This window comes from Natrix helvetica (assembly GCF_964273705.1).
Source record: "Natrix helvetica genome assembly, chromosome: 2".
Classification (NCBI taxonomy): Eukaryota; Metazoa; Chordata; class Lepidosauria; order Squamata; family Natricidae; genus Natrix; species Natrix helvetica.
Genome location: NC_138552.1, coordinates 106,048,770 through 106,063,226, shown reverse-complemented (window position 1 = coordinate 106,063,226; position 14,457 = coordinate 106,048,770). Strand labels below are relative to the sequence as shown.

Below are 14,457 nucleotides of genomic sequence, written 5' to 3'. Positions count from 1 at the left end.
CACATCTTACCAGCTAGTTTACATTTGGAAGCCTGGAATGGCAATTTATAGAACTGCTTGGCTAATTTGTACACTCTGGAATTTTCAATGATTTCATTAAAACCATAATCAACGTAGCATACCTAGAAACACATCAAAGTAAGAGATAATCAGGAATCTTAATTAGTCACAATACAGTTCTTAGCACTTTCCCTGGGATTTGCCTTTCAAATGTGGCTATAAATCCCATTATCTTCAGCCAGCACACCAATTGGCTGTTCAAGCTGCAAGCATGCCAATAACAACCCAACTGCTTTACAACCATGAGAAGCTATTAAATAAAAGGCGTCAAGTTTTCAGGAGGGTGTGTGTGTGTGTGTGTGTGTGTCTGTGTGTGTTTTTGTCTTGCAGTTTCTATAGCCTTCTTTCCTTCCAGAAAAATTGAAATAATTCAGGGATTATTTCGAAGTGTACTAATTCTAAAATATGCTTTAACACCATGCTGAGATCAATCCATGCCATTGGAAATATTAAGCTATAAGATATGCAACCAAGTTGTTCATATAGAGCATTACTTCTGTTCACAAGAAAGTTTTAAAATAGTCTATTTGTGGGCAAGAGATTTTAGGTACAAAAGGGATTGAAGATTATGACTTCTTTCCCTTTCTTCCTTATGCCAAGGACCATACACAGAACAGGAAAATCTAAATTTATTGTACGTGTGCTTTCCTACATGCTTACCCTCGGGAGAAAGGGACTGCTAGGAAGCAGGAAAGCTGCTAAGTGCAGTTCTCAATATGTAGAGGCCATGCTGTCAGGAGCTGGTGGGATGGTGAAGAGCCACTATGACGTAGTGGTAAAGGTAATGGACTAGAACTGAAGTTCCCCAACCTTGGAAACTCATTGGAGGACTATAGCCTAATTACATTCTCAGACCAACTTAGTCCACATATTGTGGGGGGGGGGGGAAGAGAGGAGGGAGTAACACAAATACCACCTTCAGGTTCTGAATGCAAGACAGCTATATAATGAACAAAGAACCCACATCCCAAGAATTACAATTTCCCCACAGGTGAGACACTGGTATAATAAGTAGTAAAAGACAAAAACTATTTCAGAAGACGAGATTTTAGCAGCAAGGCAAGGACAAACAATTCTATTGCTATACTTATGGCTGACTTAATTCTCTGGTTGCCTTAATAGAATTTTACCAAATTCTTTGATTGGATATTTTTAATCAGTCAGAAATACCGATGGGGGCTATAACAATAAAAGAACTGATTAGAATGAAATCCTAACATTTCAGCATCCATGGTTGATATAATTTTCAATACAGACACTTTTTGCACTTGCCTTTATTCTATTGCCCTCTGTTGAAATAATCTGTGCTCGCAGCCAAGCATCTTCTTCTGCAAGGGCAGCAACAACTTGTCCAACTTTAGGAGACTGGATTTGCAAAACTGAGGCATTCCGACTGTACCAATCTTTCATCTCTTCTTCCATGGATTCCTGGGCACCAGAATAGTTTGCACCCACGTACCTATGGATTTCAGTTGGACACGACTACTTAGTATAAATCAGTAACCATGAACAATCGGAACAGTTGAAGAGCTAATGCAGGTAGCCTTTGACTTACAGCCATTCATTTAGTGACCAAGGTTTTACACTGGCACTGATGAAAGTGACTGTCACAGCTTCTCCGCAAGTCACATGATCAAAATGTGCGTGTTTGACATATTTACAATGGTGGCAGGGTCCCAGGGTCATGTAATCACCATTTGTAACCTTCCCAGCCAGCTTCCAACAAGCAAAATCAATGGGGGAAGCTGGATTTGCTGAATGACTTTGGGATTCACTTAACTACAATGATTTGCTTAACAGCTGTGACAAAACTATCGTAAATTGGGTGTGACTCACTCAACAACTGCCGTGCTTAGCAACAGAAATTCTGGTCGCAATTGTGGTTGTATGTTGAGGACTACCTGCATTCTAAAGTTAATGCAACCGAACTTTGGAATCATAGTGTTTACTATGCTTTTTATTATATCAGTTCTTAAATGCATTGATTTGTAAATTAAAACAGTCTCTAATCCCAAAATATATTTAAAACAAAAATACCTTCATTTTCTTTTGGAATGGAAAAATCCAATACAAGATGCTTCAGTGTAAGATTAATAAAAATACAAATTACATGTTATGTACAGTGCTTTTAGTATTTAGCAGAGGTTCTCGGTTATCCAAGCCTTTTGTTTGTAGAGAAAGTGACTTATGAAAGTACATAATGTAATCTACTACCAGAAATTAGAAATAAAATGGCAAAGATTTCAGCAGAGGTGTAACAGAGGAGAGCATTCAGGGAAACAGTGAGTCATTTAAATCTAACTTATTTAAAACAAATCCTAGAGAAAAAGGTGGTTGGGTGAACTTTTAACACCAGTTGCAAAAAAAGAGATACCTAATGCATCCAATTGGAATTCATATTTAGACGTTACTTGAAACAAAGACCTTGTTTGTATGTATGTGCGTATTAATCAAATTTAAATAGCCACTCATCTCACAAAATACAGCTTACTACACTGATGCTTGCTGTAATGCTAGGGGAACTGAAAAAAATCTTAGCAAGGAAAGAAAGATTTACAGCATCAGATGTACCACTACTTGTGGATGGAGGCAGTTTATTACCAATGAAGGAGAAAACACAGTATCAAAATAGCACAAACCCCAAAGATAAATTATATGCATTGCTTGGAGAGAGAGGTATCATTGAATCAGTTACAAAAGGAGTAAATCATGAGCACATTTCCAAAGAGGAAAACAAAGGAGTTTGACAGGATAGCGCAGCGGGAAACGCTGACAGATGAACCCCTAGACATAGAGGAAGCATTCAATCTGTTGCACTTTTGATTCTTTGCTGAAATTGTGGCAGTCTGGTGACAAAGCTTAAAGGTTGTTTGATTTTTTGTTTTGCTTTGTTTTCAGTTTTTAAAATGCCAGAGCATTTAAAACAATTGGGTTACTTATATAATCCATGGACCAATATATAATTATTTTCAGATTTGGGGATTTATGATAGTCAAATGAAATAATATTTCAATTTGCATATTGTATAGTAAAATATATATTACTGCTGAATCTGTTAGTATGCTTCTCTTTATATATTTTATTATCTGCTTTGAACATATTATATTGGACCACTGGAATAAGATTATAGAAATGTTAATAAATTAAATGTAGCAGGATAATTGTTACACACACACACACACACAGATACACACATACATACATATACACATACATACATATATATCTGAACAGATTCAGAGAGATCAATCAGAAATATGGCTATTATTACTAAATCACTTCCAATGAAATATATACAATATTTTATATGATGAATGCATAATTTGAAATCCCTGAATGCTATAAATACAAGTTTACACAGGAGTTTCAAGTTTATGTTCTTCTGAATATGTCTGAATGATTTCATATACTCTCAGGGATCACCCATATGGTAGTAATTCAGGATAATCACAGTTTAACTCTATGTTTTTAGGTTCTTAGCCTTTAATAGATCCCACAATTTGTTGAGCGGTATGTTTCTGGGATGAGAGTGTCTTTATGATCTACCTCCCCCAATAAAGACATACATGTAACACAGTGTCATCTGGAATGTTCATCAGTTATAAAAAGCAATAAATTAGCATGTACAGGGGACACCTTTACCTAACATAAAAAAAAATACTTGCTTCACTGTATTGTCAGGTTACCTAGTTTAATAATCAATTGATTTGAACTTCATTTTACCAACAGCAAGTATCTGTGGAACATTTGGGCCATTTATATCTGCTGAAACTTTGAAAAGGGAAGTACTTCCCCCATTCAAGAGTGTTAAAAAATTAGGAGTCAGTTTGGATTCAAAGCTCAAGTGGTAATTATGGCCAAAAAGACCTTCACATAGCTCCGTCTGCTACCAACTGAACCCTTTCCTAGATTGAGAGGCCTTTGAAATGGTCATCTCAGAACTTGACTACTGCAATGTGCTCTCTTTGGTGCTGCCCTTGAAGACCACACAAAAGCTTCAACTGATCTAAAGTGCAGCAGTGTATTTTAATTAAACTGCCCTTCTTCTTTAACTGAATAAAATCTAGGTCAAAACTATATTAATCTATTCACATATTAGTAGTATACCAATTATTAGAAATAAGCTAGAATACTAATATATTAGCATATTATTATACGAAGGTAGGTAGGTAAGTAGGAAGATATAGATAGATACACACACAATACACAGGTATACACAATATGCACACATCATTCAATACCAAATATAGTTTGAAATTATACCAGTTTGAAACAGTACCAATACAGTAGTATAATAAAACTTGTAGACAAAAAAAAAAGTCTAGTAGGAAATCATGATTTTACAGAATAGATTTCCTAAATTTATGCCTATTTGTGACTTGCTGAGTCAATCTCAGAATATTGTTCTCTTCCTCTTTCTTTCACATTCAAATGTAACTTTTAATTTAGCATTTAAAGCAGATCCTAGTTTTCAAATCAAAACGTGGGCTTTAACATTCAATGGATTTTATTCAACAAATTCAGCGCCAATTTTACTCCTATTTCAGATTTATTGTTACTGTTGAATCAATTTAGAGAGGAAGTATCTTGTCAGAATTTTAACATGATTATTCTGGAGAAAATGTGTAGTTAAAATTTTATGGACTGTGCCCAGTAAGGTCGTGTATGCTTCAAAAACCTACTGACCTCATGACAGTAATAAAGGTTTAATATATTTCAAAAATAATACGCAAATGTTTTAGATTTCATGTTTTTTTTTAAAGTTTTTATCTGAACTTGAAAAAAATATGCTGCTGCTGTAATGAATTGAATTACAGTGGCATTTAAAAAAAACAGTTTTAAAACAGTTTGTGTGAAAAGAGAGGCTGCTTTATCTAGTAGGAAATAAATTCAGCTTTCATGAAGTCTGAAGTGCTTTTTCCAATTTTTAAAAAACATGTTTAGTTTGAAGACTTAAGAGAATAGAAATTCCCTGATACTGCAAATTTTTCCTGATACTAGAAAAAAATTATTAGATTTGTATCCCACCCTTTTTATAAATAACTCAAGGTAGCAAAAGTATCTAATACTCCTGTGCCCTGTTTGTCCACAACAACTCTGGGAAGTGGGTTGGGCTGAGAATCTGTGACTGGCCCAAAGCCACCCAGCTGGCTTCCATGCCTAAGGCAGAGCTAGACCTCAGTCTCCTGGTCTCTGACCAATACTCTGACCAACAACTCCATGCACCAGAGAAATGTCAAAGAGAGGTTTATAAACGTACCTAACAACGACGTCATTTGTAGAATATATGTCCACTACCAACACAGATGGTGATATTTCTTCCGGGATAATTAAAGGAGGTATAGGAATGTGTTCAAAATCATCCCTTTGGGAGTCCTGCTTTACTTTAGTAGAGTGGTACTCAACTGGTTTCTGTATGCTTTCGCATGTGGAATTCTTAGCAATAATATTCAGGTCCTTTCCTGGCTGCTGTTTTGGCTTTGCATAGAGAATTGCCTTTTTTGGATTTTCAGAAATGGTACTGACCGTACATACATCTGAAAGCAAGTAAAGATTGTCCAAAAGATTCTGAGGCAACGCTACTTTGTATGTGTCTTCATATACTTTTGGGAGTGCATTAGCCCAAAGACCACTGGAATATTTTGTCAAGATGGCTGCGATATTTTGCTTGAAGTCTCTGTGGTCGGTAGCAGTTTTAGTTTCCACACTCTGTTTCAATAAAGGAGGCGGAGGCTTTCTTTCTTGGCTTGAAACGCCCCTTCCTGGGTGATGCATTTTCCCAGGAGGATAGAGAATTATATCTCTTTGGCCACCGGAAGATACCTTCTCTGCCTTTGAAAAAACAGAAGAGGCAGCTATTAAAAAAAATCACATCTGAGTAAAATATTCAAGCTCAATGCTACATAAGCTCACTCAAAATCTATATATCTGTAAGACCATCTTCTCCCAGAGATCTCTGCTAACCTTTCAAAACAGGAAGAGAAATCTCCTCCCTCCTGGTCCCCACCACCTGGAATGCCATCTGCAGATAGCCAAGAGTTGTTGGGCCTTCTCAGTTGCTGTTCTCTTCTCTGGAACAGTATTACTCTAGATATCCAATAGGCATGCTCTTTTGTAAAACGGTTACAGAATTATTGTAATTTTAATGATCTCAGCAACATTTTGGTGCATGTTGGAACGTATTTGTTCCCCTCCTGAAAGGTAAGACTTTACACCCATTACTCCAATAACTAAATAATTTTGATATTGTTGTATATATTTTTTCCAATTTACTATTGTTTAGAGGTCTAACACGCTAAACCTTGGAGCAGCATATAAGCCTAATATATAAACTTGTGAGAAAAGACTGTCCAGATTTTGGAAGAAATACTTACTTCTTTTGCTTATGTTCAGGTAAATCTTTCCAACCCAAATCACTTTGATTGGTTGAATCTCCTATTTTTTATAGCTATGGCAATTTATTACAACCATGGTCCCTAAAGTTACTAGACTGCAACTCTCATAGTTATCAACTGATGTGCTCAAATGTCATTCTGTCTAGGAATTGGGAAATCAAAAGACAATACATCTGGGACCCTCAGGCAATGGGAATCAGACCAAGGTATCACTGATTTTTAATGGGCATTTAATGGGCATTTTAAAAACTGGTCAATCCTGTAAATAAACATTTGGAAATTAGGTTTAAACTTATTTAAACTTAAAATAAATTGGGAAAAGTCTCGGTGAACTATGCATGTGAGAATGCAATCTTCAACTTATAATTGATAATGCAAAACTGTATATTTCAAGACAAATATAGCATGTTCCCATCTACAAATGCATATTCTTTAAGGTGCTAGGTATGTCCCCTTTCAATCCAAGCCTAGCTAGAAATACAACCTAAAATAATTTGTTTTTTAATCTATATTGCCCTTTGATCTGCAAAGTTAATGCTGCCCAGGGATACCAATTTTCTACTCTCCCTTTGATTACATGCAGAGATAGTAAATGGCTATATTTAAGGTGGCAATTTTTTCTAAATCCATTTCAAAGAATTTCTATTGAATCATGTCTGGTTTATCACGGAGCAAACATACAAAAATATTTTATCTGAGTAGTCATGTTGTTTGACATAATTTTTAAAAATGTTCATAATTTGAGAATTAAGAACTCAGGTGAGCTCAGGTAAGAGGCATATACAGAAGCACATCAGATACAGAAGTTCAACTGATGGTTTTGCTAAGATACCGTACAGTGATACTTCTAAGATTCTAAAACATGAGATTAACAGCTACAGTATAAGTTCATCAGGAAGCCCTCAACAGCAATTTTATTCAGAATGGAATTCTATATATTCCTATAGACAAGCTTCAACATTTTAATAATCCTAATAGATTTTTACAAGCTGATTTTAAATTCTGATTTCCAAATAAACCATCCTAAAGATTTTTATTTCAAAATTTTAAACCTATATTCAAATCAGAAAATTAGTCTACAAATAATTTTATCTTCTACGATAAAGTTAGCACCTACCACACAAACATGTGGCCAGTATTCAAATTGTGTCAGCAAAGTTGTATTAAATTCTTCATTATATGCCTCTCTGTACAAGTGTGGTATCTTCGATAACCATATTCCATTTTTGAATCGATTTATGATGTCCTTTATTCTTTTCTGAATCTCATTTAAATCAGTATTTGAGTTGTGAGGGGGCACTGGTTGTATTAATTGTCTTCGTTCTTTTACATTTTCTGCAAAACAAATACATGTTCTTGAATAAATTTAGTTTGAAAGTAACAATAACTATTAATAGTATATAGTATGTTTTATTTAATAAGCCACAATTAAACCATCACACAAGTATTGTAGCAATTAGATTTTCTTTGTGAGAGAGGATGATTCAGAAACCTTTAAACTCAATAAATGCAACTTAAAAAAAATTAAAAACTTACATAATATTCAAATAATCACAGATAATGAATTTTCTTTCACCTGTTAAGGTACTCCCACAAAGCACCATTATGTTGCAAGCTTTAAAGCAAAGTTGGCTGTTGATGTTTGCTTACAGATCCATTAATAGACAGTCAACTGTCATAATAGTTGCGTCTTCCTTGCCATAGCACAATTTCTTTTTTTAAGTGCTAAGAGGAATGAATGTATTGGTGCTGCTGAATTACTTCCCCTACAATTCTGTTTTGAAGTTAAAGTTCATTATTCTAAACATGTAAAGGTAACAGAAAATAGGGGAATGTATAAATACTACCAATCAATGCAAATACAAATTCCGAATCGATCATAGAACAATGAAGAGGGAATGCCTAACTCAGGGGTGGCGAACAAGTTCGACAAAAAGAGCCAAAATTTTAAACTGTGAGAGTCAGAGAGCCACACCACGCAGTGACCTGCCAAAACAGACCCGGAAGCAATGTTCCCTCTAATTTTTTTTCGATGTGAGCAGAAAAGTATAGTGTTTGAGCGGCACATTTTCATGCCTGAGCACCCGATTTTTTTCACAGATGTCACCTAAGACAACAACGAAATCAGTATTATTTGAAACTCAAAGTTATGTATCTTCAAGGTACCCGCTTAATTCAAAGTGTTATATAATATCAGTATCACTTAACAACGCTCCTGCTTAGCAACCAAAATGTTGGCTCAGAAACTCTGGCATTTGAAGCACGCAACTCTTAAAGCTGTCAAGTTACAAGACCCTTGCACCCCTAACCCTTTAGGGAAAAAAAACCCCAGGGGTCTTCAAACCTGACAGCTTTAACACTTGTGGACTTCAACTCCCAGAATTCCTCCTCCAGTCATGTTGCAGCGACGTCATCTGCGTGGATCTGCTCCATCTTTGCTTTCTTCATTGTGGGCAGGGCTTCTGCTGAAGATGCCGACGAGTACGAGTTGCCACCAGAATAACTGCTGCTACCTCCTCCTCCTCCTCCAACAGAATCACCAGATTTGCTCCTGAGCTCAGCGCTGGGTTACCTCTGCCCCCTCCCCCTCCTCCGTGCTTTTGAGGAGCCATGAGGCTTTTTTTCCCCTGCTCCCCCCCCGCCTTCCTACTGGCTCCTGCAGCCTCATGGCTCCTCAAAAGCACGGCGGAGGAGGAGGAGGGGGCAGGGGTAACCCAGCGCTGACTGAGCTCAGCTGCTCCGAGCGGAGGGGAGGCGCCGCTGCCACGCGCGGAGATGCTGGCTGGAGCTTTGGCGGCTTCATCTCAGCCGCAGCGCCGGGCGGCAAATCCGGCAGTGCTGCCTGTTAGAGGAGGATGAGGAGGAGGTGGCAGCAGTTCTTCCGGTGGCGGTGGGGGCTTTGGGGCTTCACAACTAGCCTCAGTCGCCCCGTGCTCCTCAAAGCAAGTCTGGGGAAGTCCTTTGCAGGCGGCCCGTTCTAGCTGCCTGCAAAGGACCTCCCCAGCTTCCGAAAGGGAGTGCGCGATCCGAGCCACAGTATACTAAATAATGATAAGAGGCAAAGAGCCTCATTTATTTTGGCCGGGAGCCGCATGCGGCTCGCGAGCCGCGTGTTCGCCACCCCTGGCCTAACTGAACGCAACCACTTTATTTCACCTGCAAGACTTTCAGGTCAGAGTTTAGATTGTGAAAGTACATTCAGTTTGATACATTGACACACACTCATCTGTACTCATAGATAAAAGGGCTTAATTTTATTTTTTTATAAAATTTGGAAGGCTACAGGTGATAATATAGAATTCCTTTGCCTTAGGATATTGCATGAATCTAGTAATTGTGATGAGCCATGGCTCAGAATAATGTATAAACTTTCGTTTGCCCATCTAACTCAGAACTGTAGTCTTAGAGAACTTGCCATCAGCAGATACCTTATTTTGGATATATCAAGTTAACTGGATAAAGCATGAATGAGAACTACATGTGGACCTCCAATAACATACCGTTGATGTCCAAAGGCAGATTTCTTGACAAATAAACTTGAAGCTCTTTTTGAAACCTTGGTGGAACCACAAGTCTTCTCTCAGGCCTAAAAAGTGAAGACTCAGATTTTCATTTTTTAAAATATTACAGGTAAACAATCAATATACCATACAGACTCTATACCTGCATTCTTGTTTTGAGGTGCTGTGGCTGTTACCTTACTACATGAAATGGAGCTATTTTATTCCATGCAAGTTATGCTGAGCAACTGAAAGTAAACTCTTTTCAATAGGAAATCCACATAAATTGGTGCTTAAACAAACATAGCAAATGAATATACCTAAACAAACTGGGCAAAACAAATTAAAAATTAGATATCAGGCTCAGCTACAGGAAACCAAAACAAAGAATTCAACATGAATTATGAAAGCTGATCATTTTCTGTGCTTCTATTTTTTAATGCAGTTTTTGTTTCCTTGGAACATCTTTTAGCCACACCAGGCATTCATAAGTACAGCATCTCAATGCCAGTAAAACTGCTCATGAGGGAAGTTAAAATTTCCGCCAATCTGTTTTCAGTTCTGAAACTTTTCTGCAAGATCAACCATCACAGAATCCTCTATTTTTGCAGACCTCACTGGCTTCCATCATCAAAGAATGTGAGAGTTTGTTGGGCTTTCAGGAAAAGAGTTTCATGAATCTCCTTACCCTTGCATGGTTCAGTGACTAAACAACGCACTCAGAAAATAAGGCAAGAAAACTCCGTTGCTTGTCTTTGCAGAAACAGAGCTATCCTAAAAACCCAGCAACTCCAACTTCTAGTAAATTAGGGGGGGAAAACTGGAAAGGGTGTGTTGTGGCCATTGGCAGAACATTATATAGTTGTTAAGTGAATTTTGCCCCATTTTATGAACTTTCTTGCCACAGCTATTAAGTGAATCACTCCAATTGTTAAGTTAGTAACACAGTTGTAAAATGAATCTGGCTTCCACATTGACTTTGCTTGTCAGACGATTGCAAAAAGTGATTTACATGACCCCAGGAAAGTTACCCATTGCAACCGTATCTAATAAAGATATTTTATAATCAATTTAAATCACCCGTTCTCTCATGCATATCATCCTAAAACTGTGACTATATTAGGCCTTTGGGTATCAATTTTTTTCTTCTATTTAATTCTCACTTTCCTGTTTTGCTCAATATAGCGCTTGACGGAGTGTTCTGGAGAAGTTCAGAATTTTTTCATGAACAACGTATCTTGTTCTTTTAAGTTTGTTGTACAGCAAAGCATTTTATTATAGGCTGCTTCCCAATACTACTGTAGATAGATTTCCTTCCCCGACTAAAAGCCTATTCCCCAGAATCATTTCAGGCAAGATGGGAAAGAGAATATCTAGATTTATAGTTGCTAATTGTCCACAGCTATCTTTGTGTTTATATGTGAAAAAGGGGAAATAATGGACTAACCTAGTATGGAAAGCAGAGTATATTTTTAACAGAAGTGTATGGAATATTTCGTATTTGATACATGGTGTTCCATGTTTTCTTACATAATTCCTCTTCTTCTGTATTAAAAACAGCCGTGTTGGTGCAGTGGTTAGAATGCAGTACTGCAGGCTAACTCACTGTTCACTCCAGGAGTTTGACCCTGACTGGCTCAATGTTGACTCAGCCTTCCATCCTTCCATAAAATGAGGACATCAGATTGTTGGGGGCAATATGCTGACTCTGTAAACATTTAGAGTTGGCTGTAAAGCACTGTGAAGCTGTATATAAGTCTAAGTGCTATTGCTATTTCTATTCATGTCTAAATCACAATGAATGTAGGAGATACACTCTCGACCTAAATTAACTCCTTTGTAAAAGAATGAAGAGCTGACTTGGAGAAGTTATGATAGAGACTTTAAAGGAGGAAGAAATCTGTTGTTAAGAAGGAACTTGAACAAGAGATTACAGAGTTCAGGAATAGAAGGAAGCATGACAAAAAACCCAAAGTACTCTGCCTTGATTTTAATGTATGATGTACAGTGATCCGAGATAAACCTGGAGGCTTTTAAAATTCTACTAGTGTACTCTACAACAACAAACTAACATTCTTATAATTATTATGGTGTTTGTTTCTTGATCTGGCCCACCTCAAAGAGCTGACACTCTCAACTAAAAGGACTGACAATAGTATTAATATATTAGTTTGAAAGCACAATTTTCCTAAAAATGTAATAGGAGGATTAACAAGGCCATATGAACTAGTCTGAAAAATCCAGTCACAACAGTCCTTGCTGGTCTATCTGTATCATTATTTGATGATCTACAACATCAGCAAACAATACATGGAGAAGTGATGGCACAGCAGCTGAGCTTGTCAATTTTGATTTTTTAGAAAGTGAAAGGGGACAATACTACTAGATCACTAAATATCTAGCATAAAGCTCATCTCTTTTCCTTATAATTGAATCTGCACAGAATTACAAAATAGGCCGTAACAGTTCCGTTTTGTCTAACTTTAAAAATGGACTATTGCCCATTTTGAAATCACAGTATTATTTTAGTTATATGGACATTATTTTACACTCTTCAATACAGATTATTCAAGCAGTAGAACAACTAAAGGAAATTGGTACAGTTTTACCTTCAGTAAAGCTAAGGATACCTAGCATATTAAGTTTCTCTTAATATTGTAGAAAGAATCCCCAGAAGCTAAAGACCTTATATAAACTAGGAAATTCCTTTGCTTTTCCACATTTATTTCTTCACTATGTATGTCTAATGTTAATATCTGTTCATTTATTTTCTCTGATGGAGATATATAAAAAAAGTGAAAAGTGGACCAATTCATACATTACACTAAAACATTGCCATCAGAAAGAACATAGTTGATTACTTGGGCTCAAGATTGTCACCTGTGTAGCAACTGATTTAAAGCTTTATTTATGCCACGGTGTAGTGTTAACTAACATTTTAGAAAGTATTTCAGTAATCATTATCAAAGAAAATATTGTGAAGCAATCCTCCATGACAATATTTATCTCAAACAAAAAAAATCAGAAAAAGCTTGTTTATACAATTTCTCTTCCCTAGGTTCTTACATTATACAGATCTTCCTCTTCCTCCTTTAGCTAGCATTTTTCAAGTATTTCCCCATCACAGAAACATAGAAAATTGATGGCAGAAAAAGACTTAGTGGTCCATGCAGTCTACCCTTTGGATTTATTTTTTGTTTACTTTTAATCAATTTAATTACTTTAATTATTATTTTTATATTTGTTTTATTTTATTTTTATTTTTTGTCCAATGATGGACGTTTGTTTATACCAAGCATGTTTGAACTAATTGTTTTCTGACTTTCTCATCTCCAGTGGAAAACAATGGAGGCTATTGGTCTATAATTCCTATAATACTTTCACTTATTGTTGAAGTTTATATTTGGAATACCTGCTTTTACCATTAAATAGCAATTTCATCTTAAGGATACCCAGAGTTCTAAAATATCATTTCAACAACCTTTGACAAGTTTTCTAACCTGTTCACCATGGTCACATGTCCTTGTATTAAAACTTCATTAGGCATAGCCGTCCTAAATTCAGGGGATAAAGGATATGATGCAAGGTTCATACTAGGATTCACAACTGTATGGTTTCCCTTGCCTCTCAGCAGTGGGACTGTACTCCTCGTAGCCTCTTCTGAAAAACTCATGAACCCAGGTTTTCTCAGAGTGTCCTTTGGTTTGCCTAAAAATACAACAAAATAGACATAACATCCTAATCCTCATTTTCTATTTACCTATGACTAAGAAGTATTTCTGTAGAAGTTATGTCTTTACCTGAAACTGAGAATCTGATAAGGAAGCATATTTTACATAAACAATTGGTATCTAAATGTATAATTAGTTTTAATGTTACTAGCTTATATCAGAATTCTTCCATCTTAGGTAAGATCGATTGATTGATTGATTGATTGATTGATTGAGAGAGAGAGAGAGAGAGAGAGAGAGAGAGAGAGAGAATGAGAATTCAACAGGCTACAAAGGGCAAGTCCAAGTAACACAATGATATCACTGAGTGAGCAAAGTTGAAGCACTTTGACCTGTGTGTGTGTGTGTGTCCGTCCCACGGAAATAAACATCCAATATAATCTTTAATTTGCTTTGGAAAAAGTAACATTTGCTGTTTTGAAAAATGCCAATTTGTCACAGACGTTTCGCACAGACAAAAACTCCTGGACAGGCCAGGAGTGCATGCAGTTCAGGAGCTTATAAATAAATATACCCAGTTGTTTAGGAAATCTGCATTTTAGAAAATAACCAAATACTGAAGAATGCACTTTTGTATCAACTTAGTGAATTATGAACTTATAAATATGTGATTATGAAATCAGAGGTTGAATTACATAATATATTATGGCATTATAGGCACAGTTCTTTTTCTTTCCAACATTAGCAACTTTACCAGGCAGCTGTGAGGGGCGCTGTGAGGAACTGTCCAAGCGTAAGCACTGTTCACCGCAGTCAGCAGAAATGCCACAC

At 36.6% G+C, this 14,457-nt stretch overlaps 1 protein-coding gene across 5 annotated transcripts in view; it reads right to left on the bottom strand.

The window, feature by feature from the left end:
* Window positions 1–14,457, bottom strand: part of TDRD7 (tudor domain containing 7) — a 36,778-nt gene that overhangs the window by 9,897 nt on the left and 12,424 nt on the right. For all 5 annotated transcript variants that reach the window (XM_081945868.1, XM_081945869.1, XM_081945867.1 and 2 more), the window contains exons 4-9: window positions 13,456–13,663; window positions 9,956–10,041; window positions 7,573–7,790; window positions 5,321–5,892; window positions 1,333–1,519; window positions 11–122 (exon numbers count right to left, since the gene is read on the bottom strand). In XM_081945868.1, coding sequence (XP_081801994.1) covers window positions 11–122; window positions 1,333–1,519; window positions 5,321–5,892; window positions 7,573–7,790; window positions 9,956–10,041; window positions 13,456–13,663 — 1,383 coding nt within the window. The remainder of the gene's footprint in view (window positions 1–10; window positions 123–1,332; window positions 1,520–5,320; window positions 5,893–7,572; window positions 7,791–9,955; window positions 10,042–13,455; window positions 13,664–14,457) is intronic.